Genomic DNA, 11,552 nt, shown 5'->3' on the forward strand with positions numbered 1-11,552 from the left:
ACCAGCGAGACATCAAGTTGACTTTGTCCACTTCCGATACCGTCTCCAGGTAGTCAGACATTATTAGAAACACGCAAAACGTTCGAGCAGAAACCCCAAATGCACGAACGTGGAAATGAGCGTTAAAAGTCCCCATTTAAGCAAAAAGTCAAACCTGGGGAGAAACCTAATGACAATTCATGCTGGCATGTATTGGTCACTGGACGGGCCTAACGGGTACCGGACCCAAATGTCTCTCATAGAGACACGTGCCACCCAGGAGAAAGACTTGATACGAGCACAAACAGACGTAAATAGAAACTGAAAAGTATGAAAATAGGCAAAATGACCACAAAAACAACTACAAAGAGAATAAAACCAAATAATGGCTTAAATGACTACTACATTCGGACCGTATTTACTCGTGACCTCTGAAAGAAGAAAGGGCCTCAAATGAAACACTAAAGGGAATTCTCATCTTCCACACTAATGGTGATCCCACTGAAACCAACATCCAGTATCTCATTTGTGACGTTGCGATTATGTGATGGTCGTACGTGCCCATCGCATCTAAAACACCCTTTGAACCAATCGGCGATATCAGAGGAAGCTCGGGAAAGGACAGCGATGCAGCGGCGACCCCGCGTGGTGCCGGAGAAGAACTACGGCCCACCTCGACAGGTGCAGCTCGTTTCCGTTAGCTTAGCATGGCATACCTTTTTTGCCTGAAGGAGGGGGGGGGGGAACCGGCGAGCCGCCTTTACTTAGTTAAAAACAGGGAAAGCAGCATCTTCGCCTGATATCAAACAATCAATTATCATGATATGCAGAAATAAAGCAAAGAGACAAAAGCAGGATTTAGATTTAGTTATTCTTTTCTTTTTGGGAAAATGGAATCACACATGCAGCCATAATATATACAATAGAAATATTATGCCACTACGATACATTCAAACATTTCAGATCTTCGACACTGGTGCTCCTGAAGTGTCTTGTGTTAGAAAGGCCCCTCGTTTAGTACCCGGCTTAATTTAGATTTAGGTATTTATCGCATCTCGGAAAACATTTCATCTCTGCTCAGGTGAGTTGATCGCGACGAGGTTTCCCCAGTGGGGTCTGTGCGAGGGGTCTACAGCTCTCTCGGCAGCAGGATTTTCCCAGGATTCATGAGGTTCCTCGGGTCGAGGGCGTCCTTGACACCCTGCATGACCTGGACAGCCACGGGTCCCGTCTCCTCGCGGAGCAGCGCTCTCTTCCCCAAACCCACGCCGTGCTCCCCCGTGCAAGTGCCGTCCATGGCCAGCGCTCGCCTGCAGGTGAGAGGGAGCGCAGGAGGTCACGGACGTCACGCGGTCCACGGCGTCAGTCTGCCCACGTGCGCGCCGCAGGTGGGAATACTGTTATATTCTCCCAAACACCAGAGGGCGCCCTAACAAAAGGAACTGTGCTCGTATTCTGCAGGTCGTTAACTGGCCACAATCGAACCTCCACCAACACGAGGCGGCACGTCATCACGTGTAAACCCATGGTCTGCTTTATTGCCGAAGGGTCGGGGCAAAGGGGTTTGGGGTTCTTACTTACCTGGCCAGTCTCTCGACGAACAGGTGGACCCTGTGCAGCTCCTCGGGGTCGTCGGGGTCCACCACCATCAGACAGTGGAAGTTACCGTCGCCCACGTGACCCACGATGGGACCTGAGGGCACAACGGTAGCACACGCGCTCGCTTATTCCCTCCCGTCATTATTAACATTATAACATTGGCATCGTCCTCTGCGGCTCACTCACCCGTGAGCCTGCTCTCAATCAGGTCCTCCTTGGTCTCCACCAGGACTTGAGGCAGGCGAGACAGAGGGACACACACATCTGTGGCGTACGCCTGTGAGACACGCGGGGGGGAAAACATGCCGACGCATGTGACTTTTGGGGGGGGACACGGTTCGTATCCTTTGACGTTGACGCCCGCGTTTTCTACCTTGCAGCCCGGCCTGAGGGCCAGACTGGCGTACCAGGCGTCGTGGCGGGCCTTCCACAGTCGCTCCCGCGTCGCTGCATCTTTAGCCCACTGAAACCCGGAACCGCCGTTATACCGAGTGATGTCCTCTGTGGAAACACACACACACACACGCGCACACACAATGTTCTTTGGATTTTTGCCCGAAAACGCAGCTGCGCGACCTTCAGTCGTTGGGGAAGCGGCGGCGTTCTGCACGCCCTCACACACCGGCGGCTTTGACCTGCTCCTCCAGGCTTCCCTCGGCGCCGTGGAACTCCAGGAACAGGCTCGGGGACACGGCGTAGGACAGAGAGCTGAAGCGGTTGCACGCGTCCATCATCACGTCGTCCAGGAACTCTGAGCGCACCGACAAAGGACAAAAGGTCAAAAGGTCAGTACGGCGAGCCCCGGCTGCTCAGACCGGGGAGACGAGCGCGTGCGCGGCTCTCCTCACCGATGCGAGCGACGGGAACGCCCGCTTGCAGAACCTGCACCGTGCTGTCCACAGCGGCCTGGACGGAGGGGAAGGAGCACACGGCCGCCACGGTGGCCTCCGGGACGCCGTACAGACGCAGGGTCGTCTTGGTGATGATCCCCAGGGTGCCCTCTGACCCCACCAACAGGTTGGTCAGGTTGTAGCCCGCCGCGGTCTTCCTACGGACCCACAAATACGAGGAAGAAGAGTAGTTCCGCTTGAGGGTGCCTGAGGCGCGGTTGGTCCGTGCCTACCTGGGACGCCGGCCCTTGCCCGCCGTGTGGAGCACGCGCCCATCGGCCAGCACCACCTCCAGGTTCAACACGTTCTCCCTCATGGTGCCGTAGCGCACCGCGTTGGTGCCGGACGCGCTGGTGGCGGCCATGCCACACAGGGAGGCGTCTGCGCCGGGATCTGAGGTCGGGAGGGATCGCCTCGTTGGAAAGGTGATTCATGCAAAATATACCGTCTGCGACCGACGTTGCCAATTGCGATTTGGTCAATCGTCATCATCTACGCAGTCCCACCCTGTTGTTGAACCTCTCTACGGGCATTGATCTCCCTCTGGTTGGACCCATAAAATCCACTTGAAACTTCCCCGATTGGTCGTGAAGATAAAAGGAGGAGATGCCGGTCTCTCTGTACTTGACCAGTACCAGAACTGTGCAGGGAAGCGTTGGGGACATTGCTCGGCAAAGATGTGAGATCTAAAATCTCCCACACAGAACGGATCACAGATCAACGGCTCACGGAGCGACCAGGAGCCGCAGAGAGGGCGGGACTGACCGACAGGAAACCACAGGCCGGTGCCGCGCAGGTAGGAGTTGAGGGCCTTCCGAGTCACGCCGGGCTCCACCGTCACGTCAAAGTCGTCCTGGTGGAGATCCAGAACCTGGTCCATGTTCCTCAGGCTGAAGCACACGCCACCCTACATGCCCAGGAAAGACACTGTGATCTGTAGTTTCATTCTGCAACACGTTGCACCAACACGCCGCCGCCTTCTTACTCCGTGACGGATCAAATAAACCCAGAAGGTCACGTGATACTGAACCTGATTAACCATCACCTTGACTGCACTGACGCCGCCCTCCAGGCCGGTTCCGGTGCCGAAGGGGATAATGGGGAGGCTGTGGCGGCTGCAGATCTTGGCGAGGGCGCTGACCTCCTCCACGCAGCGAGGGAACACCACCACATCTGGGGGGCAACATCTGCACAGCCACAAAGGAAACCCTTACTCGCCATTTTTCTCTAACAGGACCTTTTGTTGAGGTCTGTCTGACAGGCAAAGCTTCACTTATCACTGTTGCTGTGTAAACTAACCAGTGTTTTTACTTAAACAATAGACGAGAGGTTCAGAGAATCAGCAAACCTCGCAGGTTAAATTAGCCCGATGGAGCTTTTGGACGCCCCGAACCCTCAGGGGGACGGGATGTCCGCTGGGAAATGGTCTCTCTTCATTACGACGCAAAGAAAATCCGCCTCCTTTTTGGGATTGGATATATGGTCCGAGTGAGACGCACCGACCTGTGTACCGACTCGTCCCTGCCGTGTTGCTCTCTGACCGCCTCCCCCGACGAGACGCCGTCCTCGCCGCAGACGGACCTGAACGCAGACAGCACGCCGTGCGCGACGGCGCTCTGTGCAGAGACACGGCGCGGCGATGGAGGGCGTTGAAGGCGGTGGAAGGAACAGATAGAACACAGCATGTTGCACCCCAATAGTAATGCGGGACAATGGGAAACGGGCTCGTAGGGTGGCGAGGACGTGTCAAACTCCTTTCAAAAGTAGACTTTTAAGGCATAACAGGGTGGTAGAGAACCGTCATTCACAAAGTAGCCCCGTCCTAAATCATCCCCTGATCCATTTGACTCTAAATGGACCATCATTTACTAAATGAATATCACGAAGTATTCTAATAGACGTAAGACAGTGAACTCATGTTTACTGAGGAATCTTCTCATTGACGACGATGGACACGTATACGCAGACATGAATTTTGTAATATTTTTGTCTTTATTTGTCGTTTCTCTTTGTGTTCCCCGCTAATAGCATGTAAAATAAAACAATCACCCTTCACGTGAGACTGTCCAATAAACGCAATTCAATTCCCACGATGGACAATGTGTTAAATGCTATAAGACATGCACCCCTAAATAATTAGGTAATTATTAGATTTAGTTCCATATAACGCACGTGCCCCATTAGGAGCTAATAGCTCAATTCAACCGGTTGAAGTCAACGTGCACATTTAAAACGCAACACATACAGAGGATTTCATTTTCACTAAAAGTAAAAGAATACTAAGAAAACGTTAAAGTTCGATAGGAGGCTAAAGTTCCCCGTCGAACTTAACGTCGCTGTGAACACGGTCGCGAGTACCAGCGTTACTCCAAGAGACCCCTTCAAAATAAAGCTCAGCGGTTACGAAGCGAGGCTAGCTAAAGACCGGCAGGTCATGACGTCACCCGCTGTTACCGCTAACCGGTGTCACGTGGCTACTTGACGCGCTGGCTCCCACCGGCGCTATTTAACGTCACGCGCAGGGGGCAAAAAGGTGACGGAGCAACTCCGTCTCTTCCGGCGGACTTACCGCGGCGGTGGTTCCTGTTTGCACGCCGCGGCACTGCAGGAGCCGAACCCGGCGAGAGAGCAGCCGGCGGCCCGGTGCCGAGCGGAGCCACATTTTAGAGCTGTCGATGAACTACACCGCTGGCATTGCCGACGGCTAAACCACGCAGTCCGCAGTAAACATCTGGTAAGACTTCCGGCCGATGCTTTTCAAAATAAAACGCTAAAAAAAAAACTGCGCTTCATTGTTTGCAGTACTTTTTTTTTTTTTTTTTTTACAAATACTTCTCTCTTCTTTAGTTTTGGTCAAGTCAAAGTTGCAAAACTGGAATGCAAAAAATACCGTGATAACGTTTTAGTTTTGGCATCAAAATGAGCTAAAAGTAACTAAATTCAATTACACAGGATGGGTTTATTTCAAGGTCATATGTTTACGATATTAGTAGGTTTAATAGGGATGCGTTATTACTTAAACGTTGCCACTGGGAAATACTTACGTTATACACTGCTGGGTAATTTGTTAATTATACTTTTTCCGCAGTAATCTGAATCTACAAAGTAACTGAAGCGGTCGTGGAAATGAGGTGAAGTAAAACGCACAATATTCAACTCTGAAATGTAGTGAACATAAAGTAGCAAAGTAGCACAGTTACCTTGGAATTGCATTTGAGTCTTTTTTGATTTATGTTGCCATGTTTCAGGCTCGAATAGATGCAAATGAATATCCAGACTGTCATTAAATTGTATTATTGTATTAAAATTGTACTAAAGTGTTGGTGCGGTGGATTCGGAACGTTCCGCGGGAAGGGATCATTTTGTCATAACATACGTTGAGATGTGCGTCCTTTTAGCAAATGCCGTGCTTTTATCTTGACGTGCACCTCACAGGCTTCCGGTCATGGCTTCGCCGATGGAGCCGATGGAGCCCGCCAGACGGGGGCGCTGCAGGCCGAAGAAAGAAGACGTCAAGGTGCGCGCTCGTGAGAAAATCCAGGGACGTCACAGGTAACTGGGGCAGAAAGCTGCTCCCGTCGACGTCGACGTCCACCTGACTAAACGAAGGCGCCTGTCAGGAAGTCGCGCTTGTTAGCATCGCTAGCAGGTCAAAGGGCGACGCGGCCCCCGTTGCGAACGGTCTAGTCGGACTGCACTTTGATGACGTCACGGGCCCCCTTTTGCAGCGATCACCGCGCTCCAGCTGTAACCTCTGGACCGACGTCAGCGTAAGGAAGGAACAGCTGGACAGATGTCGAACCTTAAATTGACAGGACTTTTCGGCACAGTCTGGTAAAGACGTTATGAGAAAAAGCTGTTACCTGAGGCTGTTTTAACCCCCTTGTAAAGCGTGCAGCCGTGCGGTCCAGAGAGGCCATGTACCCCGTGGACCTGCCAGCCGCGAGGGACGCCGACCTGACCTCAGCATCCGAGGAGTACCTCTCCTCTCTGCAGTCCAGGCCTCGTCAGAACCAGTGGTTTCCATTGTCGCACTCTACAAAGGTAACGCAACGCTTCGAGTAACCTTTATCATAAGCGCCGTGCTGGCGTGTTACATTGTTTCCAATAAAGTAGCGCCGTGAGGCCGATCTTGACATTTTTTTTCCCCTCCTGTCCGCTCAGGTCGCGATATCGGCAAAAAGCGTGAGGCGGCTGCAGCTGTTTGAGGACGACGGCGACGGCGGCGGCGTCTGCACGCTGCTGGCTCTGCACGCCCCTGACGATGCGACACGCGGTGAGGGACACCCCCCCCCCCCCCCAACCCGATCAGACACCCACGCGGGCCCAAGCCTGACGCTCTCTGCTCTCCTTTTCAGCGGTGGCTTTGTACCTGCACGGCAGGTGGTGGCACGTGGACGACGTCTTGCGCACGTCCAGCGACTCCAGAGTGGGTTTGATTTCGGTAACTTGATGTCATCATTTCAATGAGTTTGACCCGGCGGTTAAATGCGTGTCTCTGGCACCGTGAGAGCCTTTGCCTTCTCGAGATCGAAGAGGTTTGCTCAGTTTTCTCAGGATGGCAAAAGGCAGAAAGGCGTTATCTGCTTCTTTTGAGGAAACCAACGCTCTTATAATACTAATTTAAAGGGGTATTTCCACTTTTTCTCGGCTCTACAATTTTGATCATCTTTCCGTTTCTATTCATGAGACCTGACTTGTTTTCTCTTTCTCCTGGGGAAAAAAAAAAAGGTGACTGGGATCATTTTCTATGATTTTCTGTGTTTGTTATCTCTAAGATGTTTACAAAGCACACGTGTAATCTGCATGTTTTACAACATTAGAGCGAAAAGTTGCTTATCGTTGATGTCAGTCATGAAAATGTCAATTTTCCAGTTCATGAGTTATGAGGTTGTTTTTTCCGGCTATGAACCACTCGGTTGAACTTCGCTTAGCGGCTACGTGATGAGACGCCATCATACGTTACTGAGGTCTCTGTTTGAAAGCTGGCTGCTGGTTCTCGTCGCCGCTCCTCGTCTCAGGCGCAGTCGCTGACGGAGAGGGTGGTTGTGTTCCTGCTCAGTCGGGTGGTGGAGAGGTCCCGCCGGGACGAGGTGGCGTTCTCCCTGCACCCCCGCACGGAGAGCTGCAAAGTGCTGTGGAGAGATGGCCAGGCCGTTGGCTTCTACACCATCAAACACAAAGGTAGGGTGGAGGAGGAGGAGGGACTGGGTGGAGAAGGTTAAACTACAATTCAACCAAAACAGAACTCCACAACTCGATGGTTGAGGTAACGGTGACCACGTCCACTCATTAGATACAGTGTGATTCCTTTACCCGAGTACCTTTATTGCTTTTATAATACGGTTACCAGCAAAATTGTAAGTGAATTGCTGCCTTTCAGCACAAAATAGTATCAGCCACCAAACGTTGTGCATCTCGTTTCAGTAGTCTAGAGAAAAAATAGCTCCTGTACGAGCAGGTAAACCGCATCGGGTCTCTTTGCAAGATCTCGCAGCATCTCGTTCCCTCACGTCGCTCATGACGTCCACCTCAATTGTCCGCTTGCGAAAGCTCCCGATCGTTTGGCAATCGCCACCGAGCCAAAAATATCAACTAACGCAAAAATCTAACCTGTGCATTATCGCCCAATAATGCCCACCCCATGACTCCCCCCTCAACCAATCAGAACGCTGGATTTCATCTACCCGTATTCCAATGGGCGTCATGAAAGTTGTGCGTCGTCGTGGTGTTTCAGGCAGCCTGTGTGACGGCGGCGGCGGCAGCAGCCGCGGCTACATGCTGCCCGTCCTGGACACGGTGCTGGTGAGGAGGAGCTGGAGGAGGAGAGGCCTCGGCCTTCACATGCTGACCGACTTCTGCGCGTCCTTCGCCGCCGAGCCCTTCCTAGGGGTCAGCTCGCCGCTGTCCCCCGGCATGGTGGCCGGTCAGCCAGGCCCGTTTACCTCCTTCCCTTTCTTCATTTTGGTCTTTACCGGGGGGGGGGAGACGCTTGGCCGTAAGCTAAAGCGACCGCCCGTGTCTTCTCTGTGTTCAGTGTGCAGGAGCTTTCTGCAGAAGCATCAGGAACGTCTGGAGCATCTGTATGAGGTGGAGGCTCCAGGAGGCTGGACGCAGCGACGCAACATCTGGCTCGGCATCAAGCTAGGCCGCTACTCTTTGGGTGCAGATTATTGTTATTGGGTTTTTAATTTGCATTAATGTTGCGAATGTTGCGTAGCGCTTCTGTCGGGACGTGTGTGTGTGTGACCTCGTTGTGCGTTTCTAGGTGTTGGTGGGGAGAGTACGATGACCTCGGGGGAAACTTCCCGGCGTGGAGATGACTCCTCTCAGAAGGTGTGAATCTCCATGTCCCTCTGCCTCGTGTCCAAATGAAATGTCTTTCCCCGTTAGCCTCGCCTGTACTTTGTGTCCACGTACAAATGTAAGCATTGCACATGCTAAGCGTCAGCAAATTAAAACATACTTGACGAGCGAACTTTGTTAAAGTTGGACCATCAATGTTTCAATGGAACCTTTTTTTTACAGAAATAAATGCTGTATTGTGTTTAGCAACAGAGGAACAGATGGCTTTCTCTGCCCTCTTGCATTACTTTGTGATGACCTTTTGTGCGTCCTGAGCTCTTAAAAGAGTCTCCTGTTTTTCCAAAGCCGACCGCCTGTCCTGTCAACGCCCACCCGGCAGAAGGCCCGTCGGTACGACAAATAAAACGCTGTGATCCGAGCTCCCCGAGCGGCGAGCGCTCAGGAACAGCGTGTAGTCCTGCGGCCCACGCAGAGGATCCAGACTCCGGACCCCCGACCAGGCCTCCACCTCAGCGCCGAGAGGAGGAGGAGGAGACGCAGAGCAGGGCCAAGCGAGGCAGGAGGACATGAGGGACACGAGAACTTCACTATTTCACTCTTGTGTTGTTTCTCCAGACAGAGCGGATTATAATGCAGCTGGTAGAGCTTTCATACAACGATACGTAAATATTTAATAGTCAATATTTGTGTTTTTGAAACATGGAATATACCATGTTTGTGATTTGTAGAATAAGATGTCTGTGCAAAATAAATGCTTTGAGGAGGTCTCAACAGAGGCCGGTCCACCAGGCCGTTTTATGTCCAAGAGAAGAACTTTCGGTGGAGAAACCAGAGGTAAAGCGGCTGGCTGGAGGCGGCCGTGATTACGCCGCGTTCAGCTTCCCGTGCTCGCGTTTTAAATCAAGGGGGACAGAATCCAGCGTGGACCAGATACGTGATAAAAGGACATGAAGCACTAGGAGTTTCGTGGGTCTTTTGAGTTGGTGTTTCCCCAACAAACTGGATTCAGGGACATGCAAATCTTTTTTTTTTAAATATAAATGTATTATAATAAATATATCTTATTACAATATATGTATTATATGATATCCATGATATTTATAGTATTTACGACATTGGATTATATTATGTAATGAATATTATATATATTATATATATTTGTTAATATACTGAATTATATGAATACAATGTTTATTATGTTAAACTATTGGAATAAATGTTAAATATTTAACTGCAAAGTATTAATGCGTGTTTGATTGATAACTAGCTATTTTATTATAATACAAATCTGTTTCCACTTTGATATAAAAGGCCACATGGACGTTCCTTTATCCCGGTCGCCCTCCTGTTAACTTCATGTACCAATAAACAAAAGTTTAGTGACCTCTCACAGTGAAACTCTCATCCCAGATCAGCATCCCAATGGAAGCCGGTGAGATTTGGGTCCAAACTGATCCAGATTGATTTCATAAACAACCTCAAAGCGAGCGAGGAGGCTGCAGCTGCTGTTCACTGGCTGCACGAGTCGGGGAGACGCCTGGCTGCCGACCATCAAAGAGCTGATTGGCTCTTAGATTCATAATGGCGTGTATTCATGTAGCAAAATAACAGGGTGTTGGGAAATGGTCCATAGGATAACGCAAGGGATTCTGGGATACGAATCCCATATGAATCATGAGCTGATGTGTGTGTGTGTGTGTACACACACTGATGTACATGATGGAGACTCATATCTATTCAAGATACTCATGGTTGCAGGCAAAAAGGCCATCACAAGGAAATGGGGGACGGAAGGTCTACCCACTCAAACCCATTGGGTGGACACCATCGGATAGAACCACCATCAGATGTAATCACCATCAGATGTAAGCACCATCAGACAGAATCGCCATCAGATAGAACCACCATCAGACAGAACCACCATTAGATAGAACCACCATCAGATATAACCACCATCAGACAGAACCACCGTTAGATATAAGCACCATCAGACAGAACCACCATCAGATAGAACCACCATCAGACGTTCACCATTAGATAGAACCACCAGATATAACCACCATCAGACAGAACCGCCATCAGATATAACCACCATCAGACAGAACCGCCATCAGATGTAATCACCATCAGACACAACCACCATCAGATGTAATCACCATCAGACAGAACCACCATCAGACAGAACCGCCATCAGATGTAATCACCATCAGACGCAACCACTATCAGATGTAATCACCATCAGATGTAATCACCATCAGATGTAATCACCATCAGATGTAATCACCATCAGATAGAACCACCATCAGATAGAACCACCATCAGATAGAACCACCATCAGATAGAACCACCATCAGATAGAACCACCATCAGATAGAACCACCATCAGATAGAACCACCATCAGATATAAGCACCATCAGATATAAGCACCATCAGACAGAACCACCATCAGACAGAACCACCATCAGACAGAACCAACATCAGATATAAGCACCATCAGACAGAACCACCATCAGACAGAACCACCATCAGATGTAATCACCATCAGACGCAACCACTATCAGATAGAACCACCATCAGTTAGAACCACCATCAGATATAAGCACCATCAGATATAAGCACCATCAGACAGAACCACCATCAGACAGAACCACCATCAGATAGAACCACCATCAGACAGAACCACCATCAGACAGAACCAACATCAGATATAAGCACCATCAGACAGAACCACCATCAGACAGAACCACCATCAGATGTAATCACCATCAGACGCAACC

General features: G+C 50.4%; 2 protein-coding genes across 30 annotated transcripts; one reads left to right on the top strand and one right to left on the bottom strand.

The window, feature by feature from the left end:
• Positions 1-831: 831 nt before the first annotated feature.
• On the bottom strand, positions 832-5,202 carry LOC144383686 (putative D-lactate dehydrogenase, mitochondrial). Of its 2 annotated transcripts, none has more exons than XM_078082250.1 (11): positions 5,038-5,202; positions 3,972-4,084; positions 3,514-3,655; positions 3,234-3,375; positions 2,702-2,861; positions 2,427-2,626; positions 2,201-2,329; positions 1,952-2,079; positions 1,765-1,855; positions 1,561-1,672; positions 832-1,289 (listed from the first exon to the last, which is right to left on the bottom strand). In XM_078082250.1, the coding sequence occupies exons 1-11, from the start codon at positions 5,128-5,130 to the stop codon at positions 1,109-1,111; spliced, it is 1,491 nt and encodes a 496-aa protein (XP_077938376.1). In that variant the 5' UTR covers positions 5,131-5,202; the 3' UTR covers positions 832-1,108. The 2 variants fall into 2 exon arrangements, with proteins under 2 accessions (XP_077938376.1, XP_077938377.1); XM_078082251.1 differs by having other exon boundaries at positions 832-1,408.
• Positions 5,061-10,012, top strand: LOC120809577 (protein FAM169B). Of its 28 annotated transcripts, none has more exons than XR_013451103.1 (11): positions 5,061-5,202; positions 5,557-5,599; positions 5,904-5,985; positions 6,360-6,512; positions 6,633-6,744; positions 6,827-6,912; positions 7,454-7,652; positions 8,206-8,403; positions 8,506-8,631; positions 8,737-8,892; positions 9,120-9,550. XR_013451103.1 is itself a non-coding variant. In XM_078082269.1 (11 exons), the coding sequence occupies exons 4-11, from the start codon at positions 6,387-6,389 to the stop codon at positions 9,342-9,344; spliced, it is 1,104 nt and encodes a 367-aa protein (XP_077938395.1). In that variant the 5' UTR covers positions 5,061-5,202; positions 5,557-5,599; positions 5,904-6,302; positions 6,367-6,386; the 3' UTR covers positions 9,345-10,012. The 28 variants fall into 28 exon arrangements, 25 of the variants coding, with proteins under 25 accessions (XP_077938395.1, XP_077938396.1, XP_077938397.1 ...); XM_078082269.1 differs by having other exon boundaries at positions 5,904-6,302; positions 6,367-6,512; positions 7,490-7,652; positions 8,737-8,804; positions 9,120-10,012; XM_078082270.1 differs by having other exon boundaries at positions 5,904-6,302; positions 6,367-6,512; positions 7,490-7,652; ... (1 more) ...; positions 8,737-8,804; positions 9,120-10,012.
• The last annotated feature ends 1,540 nt before the right edge of the window (positions 10,013-11,552 follow it).

Source organism: Gasterosteus aculeatus, chromosome X (genome assembly GCF_964276395.1).
Source record: "Gasterosteus aculeatus chromosome X, fGasAcu3.hap1.1, whole genome shotgun sequence".
Classification (NCBI taxonomy): domain Eukaryota; kingdom Metazoa; phylum Chordata; class Actinopteri; order Perciformes; family Gasterosteidae; genus Gasterosteus; species Gasterosteus aculeatus.